The sequence below is a fragment of the Vicia villosa genome, linkage group LG6 (genome assembly GCF_029867415.1).
Source record: "Vicia villosa cultivar HV-30 ecotype Madison, WI linkage group LG6, Vvil1.0, whole genome shotgun sequence".
NCBI lineage: Eukaryota > Viridiplantae > Streptophyta > Magnoliopsida > Fabales > Fabaceae > Vicia > Vicia villosa.
Genome location: NC_081185.1, coordinates 165,426,223 through 165,452,426, shown reverse-complemented (window position 1 = coordinate 165,452,426; position 26,204 = coordinate 165,426,223). Strand labels below are relative to the sequence as shown.

General features: G+C 36.5%; 2 protein-coding genes across 2 annotated transcripts; one reads left to right on the top strand and one right to left on the bottom strand.

Annotated features, from left to right (window-relative positions):
• The first annotated feature begins 2,336 nt into the window (after nt 1–2,336).
• LOC131613105 (uncharacterized) lies at nt 2,337–2,901 on the top strand. The gene has a single exon (XM_058884818.1). The coding sequence runs from the start codon at nt 2,393–2,395 to the stop codon at nt 2,750–2,752; it is 360 nt and encodes a 119-aa protein (XP_058740801.1). The 5' UTR covers nt 2,337–2,392; the 3' UTR covers nt 2,753–2,901.
• Nucleotides 2,902–13,493: 10,592 nt separating this feature from the next.
• On the bottom strand, nt 13,494–15,140 carry LOC131613104 (uncharacterized). Its single transcript, XM_058884817.1, has 6 exons — nt 14,871–15,140; nt 14,701–14,782; nt 14,386–14,452; nt 14,082–14,252; nt 13,933–13,993; nt 13,494–13,790 (listed from the first exon to the last, which is right to left on the bottom strand). Exons 1-6 carry the CDS (start codon nt 15,106–15,108, stop codon nt 13,636–13,638), a joined length of 774 nt encoding a protein of 257 aa, XP_058740800.1. The 5' UTR covers nt 15,109–15,140; the 3' UTR covers nt 13,494–13,635.
• Nucleotides 15,141–26,204: the final 11,064 nt, after the last annotated feature.

The window sequence follows — 26,204 nt, the reverse complement described above, 5'->3', positions numbered from 1 at the left end:
ATTATAATGAGGATAATAAAAAGTAACTCAAGAGGGAATTTGGTCCCCTCAATCTACCTACCCTCTCCCTCTTAAAATTTGAACCAAACACATAAACTATTAAAAATCTCCTTCCTTCCCCTCCAATTACCCCCAACCAAACATACCCTTAATCTCATTCAGAGAGAGAGAGAGAGAGAAAATCATTTATCTCTTATATATTTTTTTCACTTTCTGTATCATCAAAAGTAAATTAAAGTCACTAATGTTATAAAACCTAACTGTCTCTTAATTTCTTTCTAATAGTTCTAAGAGGCTTGTGGGAGGAATTGGATTAATATAGACTAGATCCCAAATGTACTTGTCAAACAATGAGAAACGTCAAAAGCTTTAGGTCTGAAGACATAATTATTCAATTTTTGATCGATTTGAATGAAGATTACCAAGGAGTTGCATCCCAAGTGTTACTCATGGATCATATGCTTCAAACTAACAATGTATTTTCCTTAGTTATGTAACAAGAAAGGAAGTTGCAATATGGAACCACTTCATCAAGTCTAATTGTGATCAAAGACAGTGTAGGATTGGTGAATGCAGTAGACAGACAAAGGAAATTTACAAGAGGAAGAGGATCCAAATATGTGGTTTGCTCTCATTAAGTTTGAAGTCAAATGTCCCCTTTAATATTCAAGTGTTAACTTGGAGGCTTTTTCTCATTCGGCTTCAAACGAATGGTGAACTCGCAAAGCGCAAAATTATCTCGGTGTCTCATTACGCGGTATGTCCATTATGTTTTGGAGATTTCGAATCTCATCTCTATCTTTTCCTGTTGTGTCCAAAAGTTGTTTTGGTTTGGTGCAAATTTTTTATTGGGCTGGTCTTGTGTGCCTTTCTCCTTGTGGCAACATTCTCCTCCATGTTAGGTAGTTCGACAGAAAATTAAAAAGTAATATTAAAAAAGAATTTCAATTGCTTTTTTTTTCGGTTGGCTACATTTAGAGCCATTTGGTTATCGTGTAACGATATTCTTTTTAATATAGGCCAAAAAGATGTCAATGATTCATTGAATTGAGCTAAATCTTTGTGTTGGGATTGAGTTTGTGCTAGATGGCCATTTTTGTGAATGATAAGGTTGCTTGGTTTATTAACCCCCTTTGTATCGGTTAGTTTTGTTTTAGACCTTCTATTGTCATCGATTGTATTTCGTTCTCTCTTGTATTAGGATTGAGTACCTCTTATGCTTGCTTATAAGGACTGATAGAGTTATGGTGTTGCAGCAAAGAAAATATGTCAAAAGAAGTTCTCAGGAGGTTCATGATGCTTGATTCAAACTTTGTTGTCTTTTTTATTGAAGTAAACCTGAAACTTGAGAAGAATGATGATGAGGGCAAGGTTGATGCAACTTTATTCAAACAAATAACAGGCTCATTGAGATCAAATCAGTGCTTGCTAAATTACATGTCAAAGTTAGAAAGCCATAGGTTATACAACTCGACAACAAGTCAGCCATCAACCTTGCAAGGAATCCATTCCTACATGGCAGAAGCAAACATATTGAAGCTATATCTATTTTCTTGAGGGAGCAAGTGAATCAAGAAAAACTTGAAGCGAATCATTGTCCAAGTGAATCTCAAATAGCTGATATTCTAACTGAAAGATTGAAGATTGATAAATATTTGTTTCTTAGAAAGAAATTAGAAATCATACAATTTAATTGATTGAGTATAACTTAATGTTTCGTAAGTTGGATTATAGGAAGCATGTTGTGATATAATCCAATTTAGCATAATATAGATTATGATTAGTTAGTTAATTGTTACTAATTAGTCACTTTATACACAATTAATCTACTAATTGTATACTCTATAAGTTTGTTGATACTTTGTAATAACTCTCTCTTCCTGAATTCAATAACAACTACTAACTCATATCCACATAACTCTATATGTTAGTTTGTTGTTGATACTTCGTAATAACTCGCTATTACTCAATTCGACAACAATTAACTCATTTCCACGTAACTCTTTATTATTCCCTCGGTGTAGTTGTGCTTGCTGTAACACGTTCTTCACTTCTAAGGAAATTTTAGTTTTGTATTGACAATGATGTTTACTTAATTATTAAAAAATTTATTTCTGTATTGGGTCAAAAAAGAAGTCGGTGTAATTCAATAATCAAGATGAATGCAGATGTTATTCTGCTTAATCTTACTTACACGTGACAGCGCCTATGTGAGTCACGTGGCAGACAGTTCTAGCAAATTCGGTAATTCTCATTTCTCAACCTATCATCTCTAGTACTTCCAGGACATTCTGGTTTTCCATACATTGAAACTCCTATAAAAACCACCTAACACTTAATCTATAATTCACAAATTCATAGCTTACAAAACCGAACAAGATTTACAGCAACAATGAAGCCAATCGACGAGAAACAAGAGAAAGTAACAATAAGAGCCGTAAGCCACGACGAAGAAGGAAAAAAGAGAGTAGAAAAAACAGAACTCAATACACACAACCTTGACACAATCAAATACGTCGAGAAGAAACTCATAAACAACGGTGTTCAGCGTCTCGACCGCCACCCCGTCGATGGCATCGGAATCGGTCGTCCGCCACCAAAGTCCGGTCACGGTGGTAAGTACACCTGGGAAGGCCCCGCTGATATCATCGATAATGAACTTGATGCAGCACCAGCTGCTATAGATAATAAGGATCCTAATTATGTAGACGACGAAGACATTGATGTTGATCCTCGTTTGGTAGTTAATTAACTGAGTCTGAAATGTCATTGTAACTTTAGTTTGTTTATTCTGTTTCGTGTTTCGTGTGTCCACGCGTGCGTGTGTTCAGTAATAATTGTAATCATAATCAAACAAATGCTAAATTTCCTATAGCATGAAACTTTATGCATTCAAAGAAACCATGAACTCAAAAATATATTGCCGAATCTAACTGTAACAATACACAAGTTTTTTCAGATCAACAACAATTATAGAAACTTATTCGGTGCTTGCAAAATACTAACACAGACACAACATTTTTATTCTCTAAAGCAAAATCATATATCAATTAATGAAATCCATTTCCTTGATAAAGGTTACGAAACACTGCGTAATGGCTCCAGTCAGGATGAGCTGGTGTAATTCCAGGTAAACCAAAATGATGTTCTCTAACATAATCGTCAACATATTCAGCTTCAGCAACTCCATTCAAGTACTGGCACAGTTCACCCTCTGGATCAAGCAAATTGTCCTCCTCATTGTCTATATCATATGGCTGAGTAAAAATTGTTGAATTCTTAGGATTAAGAACAGCTCTATATGGTTTGTCATCAATCACCAATGTATTAGCACAGGAATAGCGTCTTCCATTATCCACTGCTGCCCACGCTCTACTTACTTCTTTGATATATAGATGCTTCCCTAAGCTCTCCAATGATCTGAAACCAGTATCAAAACATGCAATTTGATCCTACAAAATAAACAACCAACATTTATATACTAATACATACAAATTTTGAAGAACAGAAAAACACAAACAACTTATATGAAATGAAAATATACCCAAACAAAAAGTAGCCTATCTCTGAGACTTCCTATACAACAGGTTAAAGCACCATCCAGATTATGCCTGTATTAAGGGGTAATAAAATAACTATTAATATAACACAAAATATCATTCAAATTCAAATACAGAAAAAACTCAACAAGAGTTTCTATTATAGTTTATACTCACTCTCTAGCAGAAGTCCAAATCCCAACTTCAAATCTTTCTAAGCAGAATCTCATAAACTCTTTGCTATATGGTCTCTTAAAAACTACATCAAAACAATCATTAATAAAAACAAAAAAAAAAAGCATTTTGATAAACAAATGAAGTTTTGAGTTTGAGTAACTTACGAAGAAAGTTACGAAACAGGTAATCGGGGATTCGAGGCGAAGGATGATTTCCCCAATCACCAAGATTAATTCTGCGCAAAAGCAAGCCATTAAGATTCATAATAAGCAGCTTCTTCTCCTTAGGTTGAACTTCAGCATTGATGTTCTCAACACCAAGATTCACTTCTAGTTCACCATTAGCATTGTTGCTGACAGCACCAAGATTCAAGTCTGGTTCATCTTCAGAGCCTGCATGGTCATCTTCTTCTTCTAGTATATCCCTGACTTTCACGAGATCTCCAAAACTACTGTAACTAAGTAGCATGTATAAATCCCAATCGCGATGATCCGGCGACAATGCTGGTAAACCAAAACGATTATGTTGAACATACTGCTGAACATTCTCAGCTTCAGCAACTCCATTCAAGTACTCGCATAGTGCACCATTAGGATCAAGAAAATTGTCCCTTTCATTCTCTAAATCATACGAGTCGACGAAAATAGCTGTATTCGGCTGAAATTCGAGATTATGAAAATCGTTAAAATTTGAATAAGCTAAACAATAAACATACATTATATACAAAATTTGAAAATTAACATTGAATTAATACCGGATTATGGATGGTTCTATATGGTTTATCATCAATCAGCAAAGTATTAGAAGCAGAATAGGATGGATATTGATTCCACGCAAATTGTAATTCTTTCAGAAAAAAAGGCTTTTCAGCGTTCTCCGTAGATTTATAATCACTCTTTTTACAGTGATTTTGATCCTACAAAAAATTTATCAAACACAAAATCAATTAACAAAATCGATTAATTAATAATCTGCAAAAAAAAGAACTTAAAAGAAAATTTACCCAAACAAACAGCAGCTTATCTATTAAATCTTCTCCTATAGCACATGCTAAAGCACCAACCACATTCTTACTGAAAGCGTAATAACAATAACAATTAACGATTAATCGAAAACAAAATAATCGAAAACGAATTAATCGAAAAGAAGAACAAGAACAGTGTTGATTATACTCACTTTACAGCAGAAGACCAGATTGCAACTTCGAATCTTTGCAAACAGAATTTCATGAATTCTTCACTAAACGGCCTCTTAAAAACTGCATTATATCACGTAAATCAATCATCATCATACATAAAAACTAAGAACGCGCATTGTTAAAAAGAAAAAGAAAATCACAAAAGACAAGTTTGAGAAACGAATATATTACGAATAGTGTTTCGATATCGGTAATCAGCTATACGACTCGGTCTGAATAAGCATCTGAAGTAATCAAGAATATGAACTTTGTGGATGAGAAAGCCATTGAGATTCAGAATAAGCAGCTTCTTCTTCTTCGGATCGATTTGAGGAGGAAGACTCGATTCCGGTTCTTCATCTTCTTCTTCGTCGGAGGAGTCTTGTTGATCATCGCGGTTAACATGATCAGGTATTTGCTTTTTGATTCTGACGAGATCGCCGTACCTCGAACCTATTGAAATCTTTGAAATCTTTGAAGACATTTTTGATTGATGCACTTTGTTTGAGTTTGGTAATGCAAAATGATTACTACTTCACTTGCTTTATATACAAGTGGAAAATGGAGGAAGTTAGAAAGAGAAGCGGTTAAGTTTGTTATGATTTGTTAGAAGTTTGTTACAGTTTTTTCTGTTTATTCAGTTGTAGATTTTTTTTATTCAGTTATGAATTTGTGAAACGGTTATGGCATTTAGACTTTACGCTTTATATTTTTTTTGTTGTAATCAAATAAAATATTTTTAAAATCTTGTTATTTTACTTTTTGAAGGGAGCATGAACTTTTTTTTTTACTCGGGAGCATATTTATTTTAATTTCTTATTTTTAACTAGAATGAAAAAATATAATGTTATTTTAAGGAAATAAAAATATCATATGTTTTATTTATTATTTAAATATTAGTAATAAAAATAAGTATTAATTTATATATATATATATATATATATATATATATATATATATATATATATATATATATATATATATATATATATTGATAATTTAAAGATATTTATAATGGATTTTTTTTAAAGTTATTAGGTGGAAAATAGCTAATTAGAAAGACTAGCAGTTAAGTTTGTTATGGTTTGTTAGTAGTTTGTTACAGTTTTTTCTGTTTATTCAGTTAAGAATTTACTGAACTGCTATAGCACTTAACCTAGTTCGTTTCCAATTTGTTTGGTGTTAATACAATAAAATTTTCTAAAATCGTGTTATTTTTCCAATTTGTTTCGTGTTAGTAGAATAAAAATTCCTAAAATCATGTTACTATTTTACTTATGGAAATTTGGCCCTGAGCATTAATTATTTGAACTTATTTATTTTTATTTTAATCACTTTAAAATTAATACTTATAAAGGATTGTGATAGAATAAAATTATATAACGGAAAAAATAAAACTAAATATAATCATAAAAATTTGCATTTGCTACTTTTAAAATTGATGTTGAACTTCTGAGCTAAATTGTCTTATTGGATTTTACTTCTAACTTAAAACTTTGGTGTTTTACTTATGAAAGCTTGTTTATTACTCCCTCCGTTCCTTTTTAAGTGTCGTTTTAGAAGAATTTGTTTTTCCTATTTAAGTGTCGTTTTATAATTTAATGTTGTAATTTGTCAATTATACCCTTATTTTTTCAATAACTCCACCTCACATTTTTTAATTTTTTATTGGAAAAAGAGAATGTATGAATGAATTTATTTGGAAAGAGAAAAATAAATAAGGGTATGATAGGAAAAGTAACTCTATCAATCCACTATCTTGGTTGAAGAGCTTTTTGCTAAAATGACACTTAAAAAGGAACGGAGGGAGTACATCTTTAGCATTTCTACCCTATACATCTTTAACATTTCTACCCTATAAATTTCTGAAATTATTTATCTCTCGCACAGACCGAATTACACAATTCAGACGCACCACCAATTCATAAGTACTTGCACGTTTATTTGGAAAGAGAAAAAACATGTTGTTTGGAGAACACTTTTCGAACACCTCATTTGATAGAGTTATTCAAAAACAACCTTATTATAAAACCTGCGTTTCTTTCCCTCCCCATTAGAAACTTAAAAAAAAAATTATCAAACATCTTGTACTCGAATATTCCATTTGGCCCTACATAAGATAAACCAAAGGAGGACAAGGCAAGCCAATTTGGGGTGAGTATGTGGCTAGCATCTCTCTTGCCCAGAGTTGAAGTTTAGTCGCCTGTTGATCATAACATGTCTCCATTGTCTGCAGCATTTGCCCTTTGGTCAAATAGCTCGCCTATTGACGGCCTTGGATAAAACCAACTGCTGCCCACTTATTGTTGGGTGAGAATGTAGATACAATAAAGTCTAGAAGGGGGTTGAATAAACTGTTCTCCTTAAATACAATCGAAAATAAAAACGATTTCCTTTTACAAAAACATAGTTAAAGCGCAGAAACGGGAGATGATGAGCGGAAGAAAAACATCTTAAATGGATTCAATATCATATGTTTCCTTATTATCGTAAAGATAAGAGAGATCGGACAAAGTCATTAACTCAGGTACACTTGAAGTTGCTTTAATCAGCAATTTAAATCCATAAACTTAGAGTCAATATAATCTTGATTTAAGATAAGAATATTCATCAAATTAAATACATCACAGACCAACACTTATATGATAAAACACTATAAGTAAGATTTAATTCTAGATAATATTTTAACGATGAGTTGTGATTAACATACATGATATAATACGGAAAAGTAAAGAGATGGGATAGAAGAACATACACAGGATATATAGTGGTTCGACAATTCATCCTCATTATGCCAACTCCATTCTTTGATGATGCTAACCATCAGAAACGATAACGTCTTCCTCTATGATAAAAGTTATGGCACAAGCATGTACAACAAATTATTAACAAACTGAACACTAACAACCCAATGCTTTAGCAAACACAAATCTAAAACAATAATTTTTTTGATTGCTGCGGATTATTCAACTGCTATCATTCAATATTTTCAATGATCTTCATCCACAAATTTGATAAACCTAATGACCTACTACAAGCGTTAAAATCTTATCAAGCTCTTTGTTCTAGAGCGCATTTGAGAGGCTCTAGTTTGACCCATACAACATTTGAGCATTCCAAGGCTCCTTAGTTGGTATGTCGGCAAACAGGTATAAATGAAAGTAACATAACCCTCAAAAAGACGTTTGGGTTAGAGACGAGTGCAAAGACAATCAAGATAAAATATTTGATAGTACGCCTCATCACCATAAAATATCATCTTGGAATGGCCCGCCCTCAACCTATTAGGGGCAGTCCTTTTCACCCTTCATTTGAGCATGAAGTACTCGCTTCCCAACGAGCGACTTGGGGATGTTCAGGGAGGCCAAAAGATCTCCTAAGAATGATAACCGTAAAGTTTAGAAATGAGAATGGAGCATATTGATGTAGTCTCTATACCATAACCAGGCGCACGAAAATAGATGCATCAAGTTGTGATCCTATTGATGTGCTCATCCTGGCTTGCTAATGTGATCTTTGGTTCAGAAATCATTAAATAAGTGACAAATTTGCGTTAACTTCACTTATCTGAATGCTGCCTACCCCAAAGATATGTTTCCAATACTTAACATTGGTTGGCTGATTGATGGGTCAACAGGATAAAAAATCCTAAGTTTTATGGATGCTTATTTTAGCTATAATTCGATTAAGATGGATCATGTGAACACGTTCAAGACAACATTCATGTCTAACCATGACAACTACAACTATTACTACTATGACATGCCTTTTGGATAGAAAAATTAAAAAGCCACTTACCAAAGACTTATGGATGTCGTATTTTCAAAGCATATATGGCGTAACCTAGAAGCATTCACTGATGATATGATTGTGAAGAAATTAGAAGGGGGAAAACACATTGTAGATCAAAAAGACATCCTGGAGTTAGTCAGGAGGTATAACATGCACTAAAATTCCTCCAAATACTTTTTACGCTTGTAGGAGGGTAAGTTCTTGGGATTTATATTAACCAGGGGGAGATAGAGACAAACCTAGAGAACTGTCAAGCCATCATCAACATGAGGAGTCCATCATGCGTTAAAGATGTTCAACAATTAACTATGTGTTTAATTGCTCTAGCCTATTTTTTTCTTGTGTAGGTGACAAGGAATTCCATTTCTTTACCACTTCGAAAAAGAAGGAGAAGTTTGAATAGATGAGAAAGTGCGACTAAACTTTCTCCAACCTGAAAACCATCATGGTGACACCACCCATATTGACACGCCTAATAATAGGCATACTGTAACACCCCATATTTTCTAATTTTAATTTAATCGGAAATTAAATTATTATTTAGAATTATTTAGTATTTTCGTTGAATTAATTTGGTGGAATAAAGTTGAAGTGTTATTTTATTAATGAGCTTAAAAATAATTTTGGGTTTAATTTGAGTTGTTGTGAAGTAAGGAGGGGGAATGTCACTTAGGCCCAATTAAGTTATTTAAGTGGTTAAATAAAATAACCTTACTATATTGGATTTAGAATTGGAAGAATGAGGAGCTATCATAACACAAAGAGGAATAGGGTTTGGAGGAGAGGTGAAGAAGAGAGCCATGGCGGAAGAGAAAAGTTAGAGGAAGTCCAATTTTCGCAGCAAGTTTCTGCAGTGAGACACCTTAGCAAAACGAACGTTTCTCCCAATCGAACCGTTGGATCGTCGCGGTTCTTGGACACAATGTTTCAGACTCGTAGAGGTTTCGTTTTGATGATTTTAAGTCCGTCTGACAAAGCAATTTCCGAACAGGTTTTTGGTGCGTCTCTGCACATTGTTAGAAAAGATTTTCGGAGAAAGTTGGAAGCGGCGGCATAAGCTATGGCAACCGGGAGAGTAGAGCAATCTCATATCTAGGTAAGGGGGATTCGTTTCGGTTAATGATTATTATGTAATCGATAGTGATAGAATTGTTTAGGATTATTAGTTGGGTCAATTAGATATATGATGAATGAGTAGGAATGTTAGGTTTTGATGAATTGATGAATTGATGAATGGTTTCGATGTTAGATGACCTCTAAAATGTGTTATAATTTTAGTATATTATGTTGCTTGATGATGTTTTGATGAGGGGATGATTATGGTGTAATTGGACTGAAATTGAGAGAGGAAGGATGTCAGAATCGCAGCAAAGTTCTGCATAAAACGCAGCATACATTGACCTGAGTGTCAGTTGCGTCGATTCATTTAGGAATTTGCGTCGACCTATAGTGTCGACTTGCGCTTACCCGAGAGTGGTAGAAATTCTATGCGTCGACCTGAATGAGTCCATGCGTCGATGCACAACATGCATTTTTTTAAAATCTTCTGAAGGTCATAACTTTTGATCCGTTTGTCCGATTTATGTGCCATTTTGGGCGTTGCGAAGCTAATTAGATGTTTTACATGAGAAAGTGATAAAATGGGAGATGGCCGAATTTATTTTAAAAATTCGATTTAATTTCTTTGGTGGATTGAAACATTGTATATGTATAAATGTGTTTATATATATATATATATATATATATATATATATATATATATATATATATATATATATATGACCATGTGTTTGTGTGATGGTTTGATGATTTGTGATTGTATTAATATGTGATTAATATTAATATGACGATTGTGGTGAATATGTGTGAATGATTGAATGATGCTTAGACATGTACATGCTTACGATGTTGATGAGATAAGATGAAAATAGACGATGTTAAGCATCGTATTGATGATGATATAAGTATGTGATATGTGTGCATTCATTCATGAATCATTTGCATTGATGATATATCCCGATGATGAGTGGATTTTGTAGGACATAATTCCCATTGTGCGGAATTTGTGTCGGTGGACTGTATCTCGATGATGAGTAGATCAGTTGGATGAGTTAAGCCCATGATTGGTACCACATGCATTAGCTTTAGTTCATTCTTATGCATTATGATATATTATGGCTTGAATGAATTGTGTTGTGATTGATGATGTATTTGGTATGTTTGACAGATGTGATTTGTTGGAATGATCGTATACATGTAGGATTGAGTGATTAATAATTCCTTAACGTTTTATTGCTTACGACTATATAATACTCGTTAATTGTGAATGAGACTCACCCTTACATGTTGTTTTTCAGATTGAGGAGTAGCGGCTTAGCTGATTTGGTGAGGATAGCTCTTAGAGTTCATCCATGAGTCATGTCGGTCATGCTCTGATTGTAACACTGGGGAACGCTAGTTTAGAATTGAATTACTTTACTTTGGTTTTGTCGTTTTGGACTTGTTTTGGATGAATTTTGCATTGATGAAGAATATGCAACTTTATGAATTTAATTCCGCTGTGTTGAACATGAGTGGTTAATATTGAAAATTGTTCCTCGTGTGGCATGGCAATTGACATTGGTGTTTTGTTTAAATTAATTGTGATACCCTTGTATTTCATGTTTACTCTGAATTATTCTATTTATTTCCGCGGGGTTTAGAAAGGTGTTACACATACCCTTCTATATGTACCTATTTTATTGGCCAGATGATGAGTTATGTGCTCATCTAGGACCAAGAAAAAGTTGAGCAGTCTGTCTATTTTGAGAGCAAGGTGTTTAAGGTGTTAAGGCCAGGTACCTGAATATTGAAAGGCTCTATTTGACAGTCGTTGTAACAGTAAGGAAACTTAGACCCTACTTTCAACGACAACGTCTCATGGTGCTCAATTTGCGAGCTCCACTATATGGTCAATTTATGTCAGGGCCTAGGAGTATAGAATAAGTTTATTTCAGTGGTCCACCGGCATGCAAACAAACACGCTAATTTGGCAAATAAGGTGATAATATACGGGATAAAGAAAAAGTTGGACGAAGGCAAAAGGCTCTAGTCATATGAAACCTCCCCTAATTCAACCACTAAAGAGACTCCATTTATAATAGTGTATGTCGTTGATGTTATGCTTCCCATCGAAAACAAAAAGAAAAACAAGGCTAGGCTTAGATGTGCAGCGTACATGATTGACGAAACCCATGATGTCACCCACATCAGGGAGTTTGTTGCCAAACACAGGGTAGCCAAAATGTACGACTTAAAAGTAATCCCAATGGAAATGCATGAGGGATACCTCATACATAATATGTTAGCATGCCATCCAAAATCGAGAAACTACAACCTAATTGGGAGGGTCCATATTGCATATGTCAGAAGTTATCTCATGGAGCTTACAAACTCGAGGAGCTAAATGGAAGACTCGCCCCAAGAACACGAAACTCAATTAACCTAATATACTATTACACTTAGTCATTTTAAATTTATGTTTTGATAACTACTGAAAGACCCCTATCATCTAAAGGGAATACAAATATTGGGGAAACCCCGAGAATTCCCAAGCATCACCTTACCTACAATTAATCCACTAGCCAGATCATAAAGTATACCATGTATTGTACACTTTAATAAGCAACAAATTAAGTAACTAAACTCAGGAGTTTCGCCCGAGGAACTTAAATTAAAAGTCTCTCCCAAGGACTTAACTTAAAAGTTTCTCACGAGGGACTCAACTTAAAAGTCTCATCCGAGAGACTCTACTAAAATATCCCTCCTGAGGGACTCAAATTAGAGTTTGGCATAGGCATACAATTAAATCACTTCTACCTTTACAAGATTTCTTGATTGAGGTATTGAAATACTTCCATTTTCCCTTAGAGAAGGTAAGCCAAAAAAGAAGAAGGCAACCCAATTCAGGGCAACTGCATGGCTAGTACTTCTCGAGGTTTAGTTGTCTATTGATCATAACATGCTCCCATTGTTTGCACCATTTTTCATATGGTCAATCACTCTCTCTATGATGGGCTTAGATAAAACTACTTGTTGCCCTCCAACGAAACATGGAGATTGACGTGTCCTAGGATATTGACGTTATAGGGGTTCTAAGAGAAGGAAGAGTAACCGCTCACTGGGTCCTAAAACTCATGCCTAATAGATATCTATAAATACATCAGCTAAGGAAGTTAAGAAGACATTCATTTCACTTAGAAATCATGTGTATAACAATAAAAGTTATGAACTCTGCATGAACTAACTCTAACATTAAAAGTAACCCTTTGACATCGAGTTTTTACTATTTAGAGTTTCATTTATTTTTATATGTTTTCTAATGATGTTGACTGATGTGGTGATAATACAAAATCAATGACAAATAACCAATGTACATGCATGATAGAGTATCTCAACATTATTCTCTATGCAAAGGGAAAGCAAAGTATTGTCATATGGCTTGTTTGCGAGTTTGAAAGGGAATGAAGGAGAAGGCTTTCGAAAACAAAATTAAAAAAAAAAATATAAAAACATATTTGACGTTTTTTGAAAAAATAATCTTATTTAGAATGATAAGAGTCATTATCACTATTATATTTTTAATTTTTAGAATATTATAGCAACATATTGTAGGACAATTATCCGTCACTCAACTTTAAGGACAAGATTGTCGATAATGGGAAAGTAATGTGACGATGCATAAGAATAATACTGATAAATGTCGATAATACGCACGTCTTAATAATTGTTTTAGAGTAAAATATACGATTAAACAAAACAACTATACATAGATAAAACACCAAAAGCAACCATTGATAAAATTAAATAAAACTTAGTCCAAACCGTCATATATAAAACGATTAAGCCTTTAACAAAACCATAATTTATCACGCAAACATTACACAAAGCACCAAATTTCCTTAGTCCTCATCAACGCAATGTGGAACTAACACGCGAGTAAAAACTCCAATCAGGATGAGAGCTTGTAATTGCTGGTTTTCCAAAACCATTTTCCTTCACATATGATTGAACATCTTCAGCTTCAGCTAGGTTTTTCAAATACTTGCACAGTTCACCATCAGGATCTACACAATTCACAAATGTCACAAATCAAATCAGTAAACATCGTTGCCTTTTAGAGCGTCCAAGACAGACTATCGCAGTCAAAACCCTGATACCTTAATATACTAAATCTCTCATCTAATGTTAATTTACTAAATCTCTTACCTAATGCTTTGTCCTGCTTATCCTCTGCATCATATGACTCAGTGAAAATTGCTGTATTAGGCTGAAAATTAATGTTAAAATAGTTAATTTTTTTATTCAAAAATATAAATATAATAAATATATATAATACAAAATGAGTATTAATTTACTGGATTAAGGAAAGCCTTGTAGGGTTTGTCATCAATCAGCAAAGTATTAGAAGCAGAATAAGGGCCTCCTTTCTTGACTCTACTCCACACTTTTTTCAGTTCTTTGAAAAAAAGAGGTTTCTTGTTATTCTCCAAGGATTTAAAACCAGAATCGGTACATTCATCTTGATCCTATATATTAAATACACAAAACACAAAAACAAAATTAACTATAACTTTTTTATATTAATAAAAAAACATTCAACATTTTTTTTAATAATAAAATTATTTAACATTTAAAACAGCTTCAAGTAAACAAATATACCCAAACAAAGAGTAGCTTGTTGTGTGATGATCCTATAGCACAGCTCAAAGCCCCATCGATGTTATGTCTGTGAAATGTATTAATATAGTAAAATGGTAAATAATAAAGGCGAACACTCCGGGTACAGGTACTCTTAGCCAATCAAATACTATGATTCAATGTCACATTATTTTTTATTTTATTTTATTTTAAAAATAAATTAAAATTTTAACAGAAATTACACTAAAGGTACCGCTATCCAACTAAATTCATTAGTATTTACCAATAATAAATCTAATTTAAAAATAAAAATAAAAAGAGTGTTATTTTACTAACTCCATTGCAGAAGACCAGATTGCAACTTCAAATCTTTCTAAACAGAATTTCATAAATTCTTCGCTAAACGGCCTCTTGAAAACTGCATCATAATATAAATTGTAATAATTAATCATATGATAAAAAGAAATTCTCAAATATAAGAAACGTATGTTTGAGTTAATTATTACGCAAAAAGTAACGATATTTGTAATCGGCAGTTCGAGATTTTGGAATTCCTTTCTTGTTCTTAACATGAACTCTGTGGAGAAGAAAGCCATTGAGGTTCATGATAAGCAACTTCTTCTTAGGACCAAGATTCAGCTTCTCAAGAGGAAGATCCAATTCTGGTTCTTCTGTGACTTTCTCATCATCATAGTCATCTTCAGAGTCGCTGGCATAACTGATACTCTTTCCCTTTGAACTCATTCTCAATACACTTGGTTTGTAGTTTTGTATGATACTACACTTGCTTTATATACACGAGGGGGAATGGAAAAAATAGTGTATTAATTAATTAATTAATTAATTAAAAGATAAAATAAACTGATAAAGTGTCCCTTGAACTATTTTTCCTGGTGTGATATGATGTGTTATGGAATTAAATGAAATTTAATGGTAAGTAAATAAAATTATGATTTAAAATTTTAAATAATTAATGGAGGGGAATATAATAGGATTCATTATTTTTTTTAATTAAATTTACAATATTTTATTCTATTTAATTTGAAGTGTATATAATATAATAATATTGTATAATTAAAATTTATAAATAATAAAATAAAATTTGCACCATGCTTTTTTTTTTCTACTTCATTATATTCCTTCCAACTTTATTACAAGAATTTTTTTTATTTATTTAAAATCATAAAAAGTAAACTTCTCTTTACAGTAAAAATTAAAAATAATGTATATATTTTATTTTATTTTACTCCGATCCATTAATTCAAGTATATCGTTACTAATATTAAAATCCTAAACTTAACCGGTTGCAATCAATATATGTTCTATATACTTAACTTAATAATGAAGCAAAGTTAATTTTTGTGAGTGTGACAGTTTTCCTCTTTTAAAAGCATTCTTTCCTTAAGTATTATCGATTCTTATTTGAAGACTATTTAATATTCTTTGATCTCTTCTTTTCTTTACCCCTTTGGTTTCTTGTGAACTTTAAGTTTGTTTTGTGCCTTTTGGCTTTCCATTTTATAAGAAATAGATAAATAACGGTAGCTTTTGGCTTTCTATTTTAAAAGAAATAGATAAATAGCGTAACTTAATCTAATATAGTGTAGAGTTGTATTAAAAGAAATTCAAATTAAGTTCCCAAACTCTATTACAACAGAAAAAATCATACCACTACTTCTGATCAATTATGGTAAGGTAAGAGGTGGTTGAGGGGAGTTCAAATCCAAATTGATTCAAATAAAATTTGCAAATCGATTTCAAAAAATCAAAAATCGCAAAAAATTGAATATTATTGGATGTGTTTGAATGTAATTTTGTAAAAACCACATGGTTTGGATCGGGTTTCGAATTGATTTTTCAAAACAGATTCAAACCAAACCAAACTACAAGTATATATTTTGTACTTATCTATTTTTTATTAATATGATATATATGATGTGTTAATTTATTAGTCGATGATACTTATTTTTTTAATATGGTTTCTTAGTTTAGTTAAATCTATTTATTTTTATTATTTCTTTTGTTTCAAGCATAATCAATCATTCTCATTTTGTAATATTAATTTTTAATATACTATATATTATATATTATATTAAATCTATTATTTATTAGCATTTTTATATTTTTAACGTATTAAAAAATTTGTAATTCGGATGTTCAAAAACCAATCTAAAATAAACCGCATGAAATTGTATCAGGTCAGATTTTTTTAATCAATCATCCAAAATCGAACCGAACCGCAAATAAATTTATCTTTGGATTGGATGGATTTTACCTCAAAACCGAACCACAAACACCCCTAGTTGTATGTATGATATTTTACATCACAGTCGCGCGACCATGATAATAAATCTTGTAGTGCACTAGCTATCACAACGGTTACACCAAAGAACTATTGTGAAAACTCAGCAACAACAATTTATTTCGAATACAATTAACATTTCACCACTATTATAATATATAACCGTTGTGGAAAGTGTCATGAGTTTATTATATAATATATAGATTGCTTGTTTTTCTATACACTTTCCTAAACAAATAAAACATTCAAATTGATGAAGAAGAAAATAATCTGAAAATTAAACTATTCTTAAAAAATATTAAACAAACAACTATTTTTCAAATTGCATGCATGTCATAACTCATTCTTTAATATATCGAATATGGGTCAATGAACTAAGCCTCCATATCATTAATTCTTTCTCTTCTAGCTTATTTTGAATATCATCATTTTTTGATTAATTCTAACTTATCAGCATAAGAATCATGATGATAGTGACGTTGATGAGTCAGAATTAGTCAATAAATTGATGTTATTCAAAATAAACTAGAAGATAAGGATGATATCATGAAGAACTTAGGTCTTTGAACCACATTCTATATGTTAAAGAGCGAGAGATGAATTATGAGATGAATGCAATTCGAAAAACATTGATTGATCTAAGTTGGAATTCAAATAAAACTTAATTTTCAGATTATAATTTTCTAAATCAATTTAAATGAATGCATTTTCATTAAAAGTTTAGTGAAACAAATAATCTACATACGATATAATAGACTCAACTGGATCTTCTGTCAGTCTGCAAAAGAAATTAATGATGCAAGAATCACAAAAACAAAAACATTGGTAAGTCACAAGAAGCTTTTTTCTTGTGACTTGGCATTGTTTTATTCTTGTTCTGAGAACATCAATCAACAACATACAACAATATTTATCAACAACACTAACAACATACAACATCATACAATAAGACAATACAACATAAAATGTTTCACGAACATCCCTTTTATTGAAAAGATTCGAGAAATTAATGTTAAAGTTCATCTACTTTGTGTTGCTATAAAAAATACAATGCGAATGAAGTTTATACAATAGCTTCATACTTTTTGGATTGTTTCTCCATGATAACATAAACTACATGTAAACCATAGCCAAAGTTAGCGCTTTGTTAAGATAATTTTCTTTACAGTGTCGGATACTGGTGGTGAAAATAAAAATAAAAATAAAAAGTTGTATTTCATTTATCCAAGAACACTTAGATAAGATGACAGGGGTCTCTTCCAGCTTAACCAGAGTTCGTGGGTTCGAATCCAGCCCTGGGGAAAGTTTTCCACCTATTATAGTTCTACAGGGCTCGAAGGATTAGTCTCTGTAGTTGCGCGCAAAGCATACACAGTTTATACCAAAAAATGTCTTTCATTTTAGCTAAGAACACTTGGATACCCGATTTATACCCAAAAATAGTCGTATTTCATTTTGAAATGAAGAGGTTAGAGCAGCAAATTTTGAAATGAATCCTTCGAAAGCATCGGGTTCAGAAAATTTAATCAAAGATCATGGAGCATGGTAGGAGACAAGGTATGTGAACTTGTGAAAAAGATATGGCTGAATCCTAGTGAAATGATGAATATTAATCAAACAGATATATGTTTGATTCTAAAAATGGAGCAACCTCGGTTGGTAACACAGTTTAGACCGATATCGCTTTGCAGCAATCTATAAAGTTGTGATCAAGGTAGTTGTTAGCAAACTTAAAGTGTGCATGCTAAAGCTTATGTCCCTGTACCAAACATGTTTTGTGTCGGGGAATAGTATACATGAGAACATCATGGTTTCTAAGGAGGTCTTACATACCATGCATAACATGAAAAGTAGGAAACGATACTTTATATTAAAAGTTGACTTATCCAAATTGTATGATAAACTAAACTAGGAGTCCATATGGAGAGATTCGTATACCCGATGGTCTAACTAACATTATGATGCATGCAATCACGAGTGTCAAAACAAATGTCAAGTGGAATGTAACTATAAGTGATTAGTTTAGACCGCAACAAGGTATACGTCAAGGGGACCCCATGTCACCTTACATATTTGTGTTGTGTATGAAGAAATGGTCATATCTTTTATTGGAAGCGGTTAATGATAGAAGATGGAGAGCTATCTGGATGAGAAAAGACAGACCATGGATTTCACACCTATTGTTTGCAGACGACTTACTATTAATTGGAGAAGCTAAGGAGAACTAAATGATGTGTGTTATGGACATTCTCCGCCAATTTTGTGATATGTCAAGGCAGGAGGTGAGTGAAGAAAAGATGTGTTTGATGTTCTAAAAAAATGTCTTGCGTAGCTTGAAGGGGAATTTGGTGCAAATGTAAAAAACTTGTGAAACTTGTGATTTCGGAAAGCACCTAGGAGTTCCCTTAAGTTTAAAATGAGAAGGAAAGATTATCAATACTTATTGGAACAATTGTCATCAAAGATGGCCAATTGGAAAACTAATAATCTCTATTTTGCAGGTTGTGTCACGTTGGCGAAAAGTGTTTTAGAAGCAATGTTAGTATATCCCATGATGATGAATCTGCTCCCTAAAGCATGATGTATTAATGAAATCAAGAGTATATAAAGGAGCTTTGTATGAGGGGATATGGTTGAGAAGAAAATATACCATGTCGTCAAGAGGGATGTGATCTCTCAGCATAAAGATGATGGAGGGTTAGGGCTTCAGAAACTTGAGAAAATGAATCAAGCTTGTCTTATGAAGTTGGTTTGGAAGCTCCATATTAGCTGGAATGATCTATGGTATCAAGTCTTAAAAATAAACACCACATGACAGAATTTTGAGGCTACATTAGGCACGATGCATGCTTAAAGTTATGGAACGATATTGTTAGACTTCGGCTACAAGCGTTAGAGAATGGAAGATAGAATGATGGCAATGGAGTTAACATCAATGCATGGTCCGATTACTGGGTGGAGTAATCATCCAATATTATATCAGAATATTCCAGAAACTTTATAGGATGCGAAGTTGAATGATATAGTCAATAATGTAGGAAAATAGGATTTAAATAAGTTGAGACCATGGTTACCGTTTGAATAAGATCAAAGCCATTCTCCCTCCAAAGCCACGTTATGGTAATGATGAGTTTATCATTGCAAGGTTAAGCAAGGAGATTTTGTAAGTCAAAGACATGTACATCAGCGTGTTCAGAGGAAATAAAATAGTATTGCACACAGGGTGGCAGAATATTTTAAAGCTGAAAGTACAAGAGAGAATAAGAACTTTATTTGGCTTATGGCGCATGATCGTCTTTTAACGAATATTCCAAATAGCATAAGAGGTTTGGGTAGTGCCGGTTGTAAGATATATGGAACTGCGACTGAATCAACTCTCCATGTGTTTAGGGATTGCACCAAAGCTTTGCAGGTGTGGAGGAATAAGATTCCAAACAATATTCAGCTGAATTTCTTTAGCTTTGAGTCTGATAAATGGATAAAGCTCAATGTTAATGAGAATAATGAGTGGAGTAATTATTGGGCAGTGGGTTGTCATAACATGTGGATGTGGTGCAATAAGGAGGAACATGAAGATCAATACCAAATACCTTATTACCTGGAGATCCTGATTCAACAAAGAGTGGATGAGTATAATAAGACATTGTGTAATAGTAACATGGATCTGAATGTATAGAAAGCGGAAATCATGATAAGATGGAACCCTCAAGAGAAAAACTGGGTAAAGCCGAATACGTATGAGGCGAGTAAAGATAACAAGTCATCTGGTTACGATGGAATAATTCGAAACATGCACGGTAAGTGTAAGGGTGGTTATTCAACGAATGTAGGAATGTGCAGTGCTTTCAAGGCAGAACTATAGGGTATTTATGAAGGTCTAAACATTATCATGAGGCTAGTCATGATGAAAGTGGAGATGAGTTTGGACTCCAATGTAATAGTTAATCTGTTGGAAGTTGGTAAAAATACGGATATTGATGGGTTTGCTTTGCTTCAGAAATTTTTTCATCTTATGGAGTTGTTAGAGAAGAAGATCTAGTTTTCCGAGATGATATTTTGGATTGTATCAAACATATAGTAGTGATGGATGAAGATGGTACTTTGTTCCCGAGTTCTCTTTCGTTATAGTTTTCTTTTTTTGTTTGGTCTTTGGCCCTCTTTGTAATAAACAAAAACACGTTGTAATTCATTTGAGATATTAATCTCGTTCTTTTCTATTGATTTTTATTGATAATAAATTAAAAGACTTAACTTCTAAAAACTCAATTAAATAATAATGAAAAATCCTAATTAATATTATTAATTTTAAATCAAACTAAAATAATAAAATAATTTATTTAATTCATATTTTCTTTTATTATTGTAGTCGAGCTCAATTGAAGGTGAGAATGAGTTGTATCTTGTTAAACTTTGGGTGTGTTTGGATTGGTGGTGGACATAATATATTCTGAGAGAATTGAGATTGGTAGAATTGATTTCAACATAATTGAGTTTAGAAGAATTGATTTATGTTTGGATACAATGATATAGAAGTGATTGTTATCCATTAATGTTATTTGGATAGTGTTCTGGCCTGGGCCGAGCAGGCCCAGCTCTTCTCACTAGCCGAGCAGGCCCAAGTCATTTGGGCCCATTTACTGAATAACCGTCAAGAGTTATCCACGCGCGAAGACCACGCGTCACGCAGCGGGGGATTCGGTCAACCATCTCCGAACCCTACGCTATGCTCATCCAGAACGTGGGTCACCTGCTGACTCAGCCCTAGCACAAGGACGTTCTGGCAGTTTTCTAGCACGTGGGCCTCCAATTGGATTTGGCCCAATTAGGAAACATTGGCCCAGCGCTGGGGGTTATAAATACCCTCTTTCACCAGAGGGTCAGGTATTCTATTCTTCACTCTCAACCCTCATTCTCTGATAGCTACTAACTTAAGCATCGGAGAACCTTGCAGGTACCCCCCCCCATCTTGCTCTCCAAGCCAGATTCCGCTGCCTTGACGATTCTTCTGATCAGGTACGATCAGTGGCGCCGTCTGTGGGAATCTTGCTCCCCCTTCTTTAACAAAGATCAAAGCATTACCTTTCACGATCGTCATGGCTAACAACAACAACATCCCAAACCCCGATCCCTTCCTCCTGGAACGGCTGATCGAAGATTCCACCCGCGAGGTGACAAATCGTCGTCGGCAGGAAGAACCACAACATACTCCTGCCGGACAGAGAAGGCCGAGACATGAGACCTCGCAACCTAGGAGGCAGCGCACCCAGAGCATCCAGCAGCTTCAGGGCCTCCAACAGGTTCAGAATGTCGAACAAACCCCTCCCGAGGGACACGTTCAGAACGGGGAAGACGAGCAGGCCCGAACCCACAATGGGCCTGAACATCCCCAAAATGCGAATGAGACTGACGCCAGAGACGGGCACGCTGCTTCCTCATTCACCCACACCTCCGACAGGCAGAGAGCCCGTCATGAAGAAGAGGAGGAGCCGCTCAACATCCCCGAAGATACTGACCCCATCACTGTCCGTCTGCTCAAAGAACTGCAAAAGACGAACAGTCTCCTCCGACTTCAGGACGACCGTATCCACGAGCTGGAGAGGAAGCGACGGCACCGCTCCCCTCCGCGGAGACATTACCGGTCGCGCTCCTATTTCTCCTCGCGCTCACCACCGAGGAGACACCGTCGGCGTTCCCCGTCTTCTTCACGCTCTCCACCTAGAAGACATCGCCGCCGGAGATCATATTCCCGCTCGCCACCAAGAAAGAGCAGGAAGAATCAGAGACCAGATGCCACTGAAGCAAGAAGCCTCTCCCCCGAGCAGGGTCATCGGGGCCCTTCCAAGGCTGTGCTGAAACCCCGCGAGCATCCTTCTCCTCGGGACAACCGCGTCAGCCCCAACAATGACCAGGGAAGACCCCGGCGAGGCAGACATTCAACTTCACCAAAACCGAGCGACGAAGAGGACTTCCGCAGCCCTTTGTCCGAGAACATCCGAAGAGCCCGCCTCCCTCGAGGGATGGAAAAAACCCCAGCGTTGGACCAATACGATGGAACCACTGACCTCGACGACCATATTCGGAGCATCGAAGCGGTCATGGACTACCACGTCGTCAAGGGCTCTATCAAATGCCGCATCTTCCCGACCACCCTCAGGAAGGGAGCAATGACTTGGTACAGAAACCTCCGTCCCAACTCCATCCATTCCTGGACCGACCTCAAGGAACTCCTCTTGAGCCATTTCACAGCTTCCCGACGACAACCGAAATCGGAGGCTAATCTCGAGGCCGTGATACAAGGGCCCAACGAACCTCTTCGGGATTATCTCGATAAGTTCAACAAGGAGGCCGTCCAGGTACAGACAGAAGATTACATGAAGAGATACCTCTTAGAGCGAGGACTTCTCCCCGGCAGCGACTTTAAGAAGGCCATCAAGATTGAGAAGGTCCACTCCATGAACGCCCTCCTTCGCAAAGCTCAAGCTTTCATCGCGTTCGAGGAAGGAGAGGCTGCTGCCATTAAAGCCTCGCGAGGTAATGACGCCGCTCGCAGTTCAAACTATGAGCACTCCGGCTCAAACAGATCTCTCGACATCAAAGATCGCCGAGGACCATCCGGTCGCTTCAACGACTACACCCCTCTGAACACTACACGGGAGAGGATCCTGGCCGAATGCCAAAACACCGACTTCAAGAAATCAAACATCAGGCCCCCGAAGTCGAACCCCGCAAGGCCGGGAACCGACAAGTCAAAGTACTGCAAATACCATAAAAGTCACGGCCATCTGACCGAGGAATGCATCCATCTAAAGGATGCCATTGAAACACTAATCAAGGAAGGTCGCCTTTCGAGATACACAAAGAAAGGGGGACCTTCCCGAAGGGACGACCAAAGAAACTCTGACGAAGGGAACTCGCCGGATAACAGGCCCCTACAAGTAGCACTGTCCGTCACTCGACCAGAGGATTTCATGCCATCAGTCGGGATCCCTACCGCACTCAGCAAATGGGAAAATTTCCCATTCACCATGGTCGTCTCCAACGGCGGGGATCCAGGCTCCCTCACCATCAGTTCGGTGAAAAGAAAGTTCGATGAATTACTCAGCGCCAACGCGGACCTCGGCCCTACGCTGCGGAAGTTCCGGGGAAAGTCGGAACCAATCACCTTCTACCTGGAAGAATTGCCCGGCGGAGCTCCAAACGCCACAATTCCCCTGCTCGTCCGAGCTAGAATGGCGAATTTCGACGTCCGACGGGTCCTGGTCGACGAAGGCAGCTCGGTCGACATCATGTATTCCCATCTCTTCCAGACACTCCAGCTGGACGACTCACACCTCACTCCCTATGTGGGTTCGGACCTCCAAGGTTTCAACGGAGCTACCACCAAACCCTGGGGTTACGTCGAGCTGATTGTCACCTTCGGAGAAGGGGAAGCCTCCAGGCAAGTCAAAACCAGATTCCTGGTGATCGACTGCAAAACCCTGTACAATTGCATTATCGGGCGCCCCACTCTGGCCGAGCTGACCGCTGTACCCTCCACTGTCAACTTAAAGATGAAGTTTTACACGAGGACAGGAAGAGTGGCCACCATCAACGCCGATATTGAAGCGGCCAGGAGAATCTTCGACGCCTCCGTCAAGGGACTAGAGCTGATCGCCCCTCCAACCAGCTCCAACAAAAAGCCAAGAGCCGAAGACAAACATCCTCGAGAAGACCAGCGTCAGACAACCAACGTCAGCTCAGTCGACCTTGATGCACGGTTTACAGAAGAAGAACTGAAGATCGGAGAAGAAACGCGATCAAAGGCACCTCATCCCGTCCGACCTGTCCCAGACGGAGATTTCGAGCTGGTCCCATTGGGCGACAACCCCGACAAAGCGGTAAAGATCGGCAAAGGCATCCCAGATCTACCAAGGAAGCAGCTCGTGGCCTGCCTTCGAGCCAACGCAGATTTGTTCGCCTGGAGCGCCGCAGAAATGCCCGGACTCGACCCCGAGGTCGCCTGCCACCACCTCTCCATCGATCCAGCCGCGAAGGCCGTAGTTCAACGTAGGCGTCGGCAGTCCCCCGAGAAAGCGGAGGCTGCCGAGAAAGCTGTAAAAGACCTCCTAGAGGCAAATTTTATTTCTGAGGCCAAGTATTCAACTTGGCTCTCAAACGTTGTACTTGTTAAGAAATCTAATGGAAAATGGAGAATGTGTGTTGATTATACTGATGTTAACCGGGCATGTCCAAAAGACGCCTATCCTTTACCTAACATTGATAGACTGGTCGACAACTCGGCCGGCTATAAACTGTTGTCTTTTATGGATGCTTATTCAGGTTACAACCAGATCCCCATGGAGAGGAGCGACAAGCAGTGCACAGCGTTTATGACAGAGTCGGGCAACTATTACTACAACGTAATGCCCTTCGGCCTCAAAAACGTTGGGTCCACGTATCAACGGATGATGAACAAAGTGTTCCGAGGAGAGATCGGCGACACCCTCGAGGTATACATGGACGACATGATCGTCAAATCTCGAGAAGACACCGACCACACCTCCCATCTCGAGCGGGTGTTTGAGCGGGCCAGATCCTGCAAGATGCGCTTCAACCCGGAGAAGTGCACCTTCGGCGTCCGAGCAGGCAAATTCCTCGGTTTCTATTTGACCGAACGGGGAATAGAGGCCAACCCGGATAAATGCCGAGCATTCTCTGAACTCCCCACTCCTAACAATAAAAAATCCATCCAAGTCTTAAACGGGATGCTCACCGCACTATCACGTTTCGTCGCAAAATCCGCCCAACACGCACTCCCCTTCTTTAAACTGCTACGAAAGGAAGCGGCCTTTGAATGGTCTGAGGAATGCAAGCAAGCACTTTCACACCTCAAGCAAGTGCTCTCCAAACCGCCCGTCCTTTCTCAACCAGATGACAACGAGCCTCTGTTGTCGCACGCTCGCGAAAAATGAACAGAGTCGCCACCAATATATTTATCCCATAAGGGAAAGGAATATCAGAAAACCTAACAAAGGAAGGAACAAGGTCTTGCGACCAGAGAATTAGGGTACGGGAGTCGGTTACGCAAGGGGAAGGTATTAGCACCCCTCGCGCCCATCGTACTCAATGGTATCCACCTATGTTTGTTTCTATCTAAAGGGTGTGTACTATGTCTATGTCTACATGCGAATGAATGCAAAAAAAATACGGGGAAAAGAAGGAATTATTTACAAGTGTGCTCGTTCAAGCCCCGCGACTTGATGCCTACGTATCCTTTTCAGGAATCAGAGCGCCGTAGTTCGGCTCCATATTTTCTGTTTGTTTTTGTGTTTTTTAGTTGGGCGGCGTTAACGCTCGCGCTCTTGCATAAGGGACAGCCTAGGATGCAATGGAGCGGAGATAACAATGCCCTTAAGAAAGCGAGAGAAGAGAGAGAGAGAGTTTGAGTGTTTCGAGGAAATCCCTTAAGCAAGGGAAACTCGAGTTACTCTTTGGTTTGTGTTTTTTAGAGGTTGGGAACTTACGCCTGAATGGAACCCTTAAGCAAGGGAGCTCCAAG

What these genes read in the sequence shown, in the direction of transcription:
- LOC131613105 (XM_058884818.1), top strand. Translation starts at nt 2,393, where the DNA reads ATGAAGCCAATCGACGAGAAACAAGAGAAAGTAACAATAAGAGCCGTA.
- LOC131613104 (XM_058884817.1), bottom strand. Translation starts at nt 15,108, where the DNA reads ATGAGTTCAAAGGGAAAGAGTATCAGTTATGCCAGCGACTCTGAAGAT. An exon ending in CAAATATCGTTACTTTTTGC is followed by an intron (nt 14,783 to 14,870) that starts GTAATAATTAAC and finishes ATTATGATGCAG; the next exon opens with TTTTCAAGAGGCCGTTTAGC. An exon ending in ATCTGGTCTTCTGCAATGGA is followed by an intron (nt 14,453 to 14,700) that starts GTTAGTAAAATA and finishes TACATTTCACAG; the next exon opens with ACATAACATCGATGGGGCTT.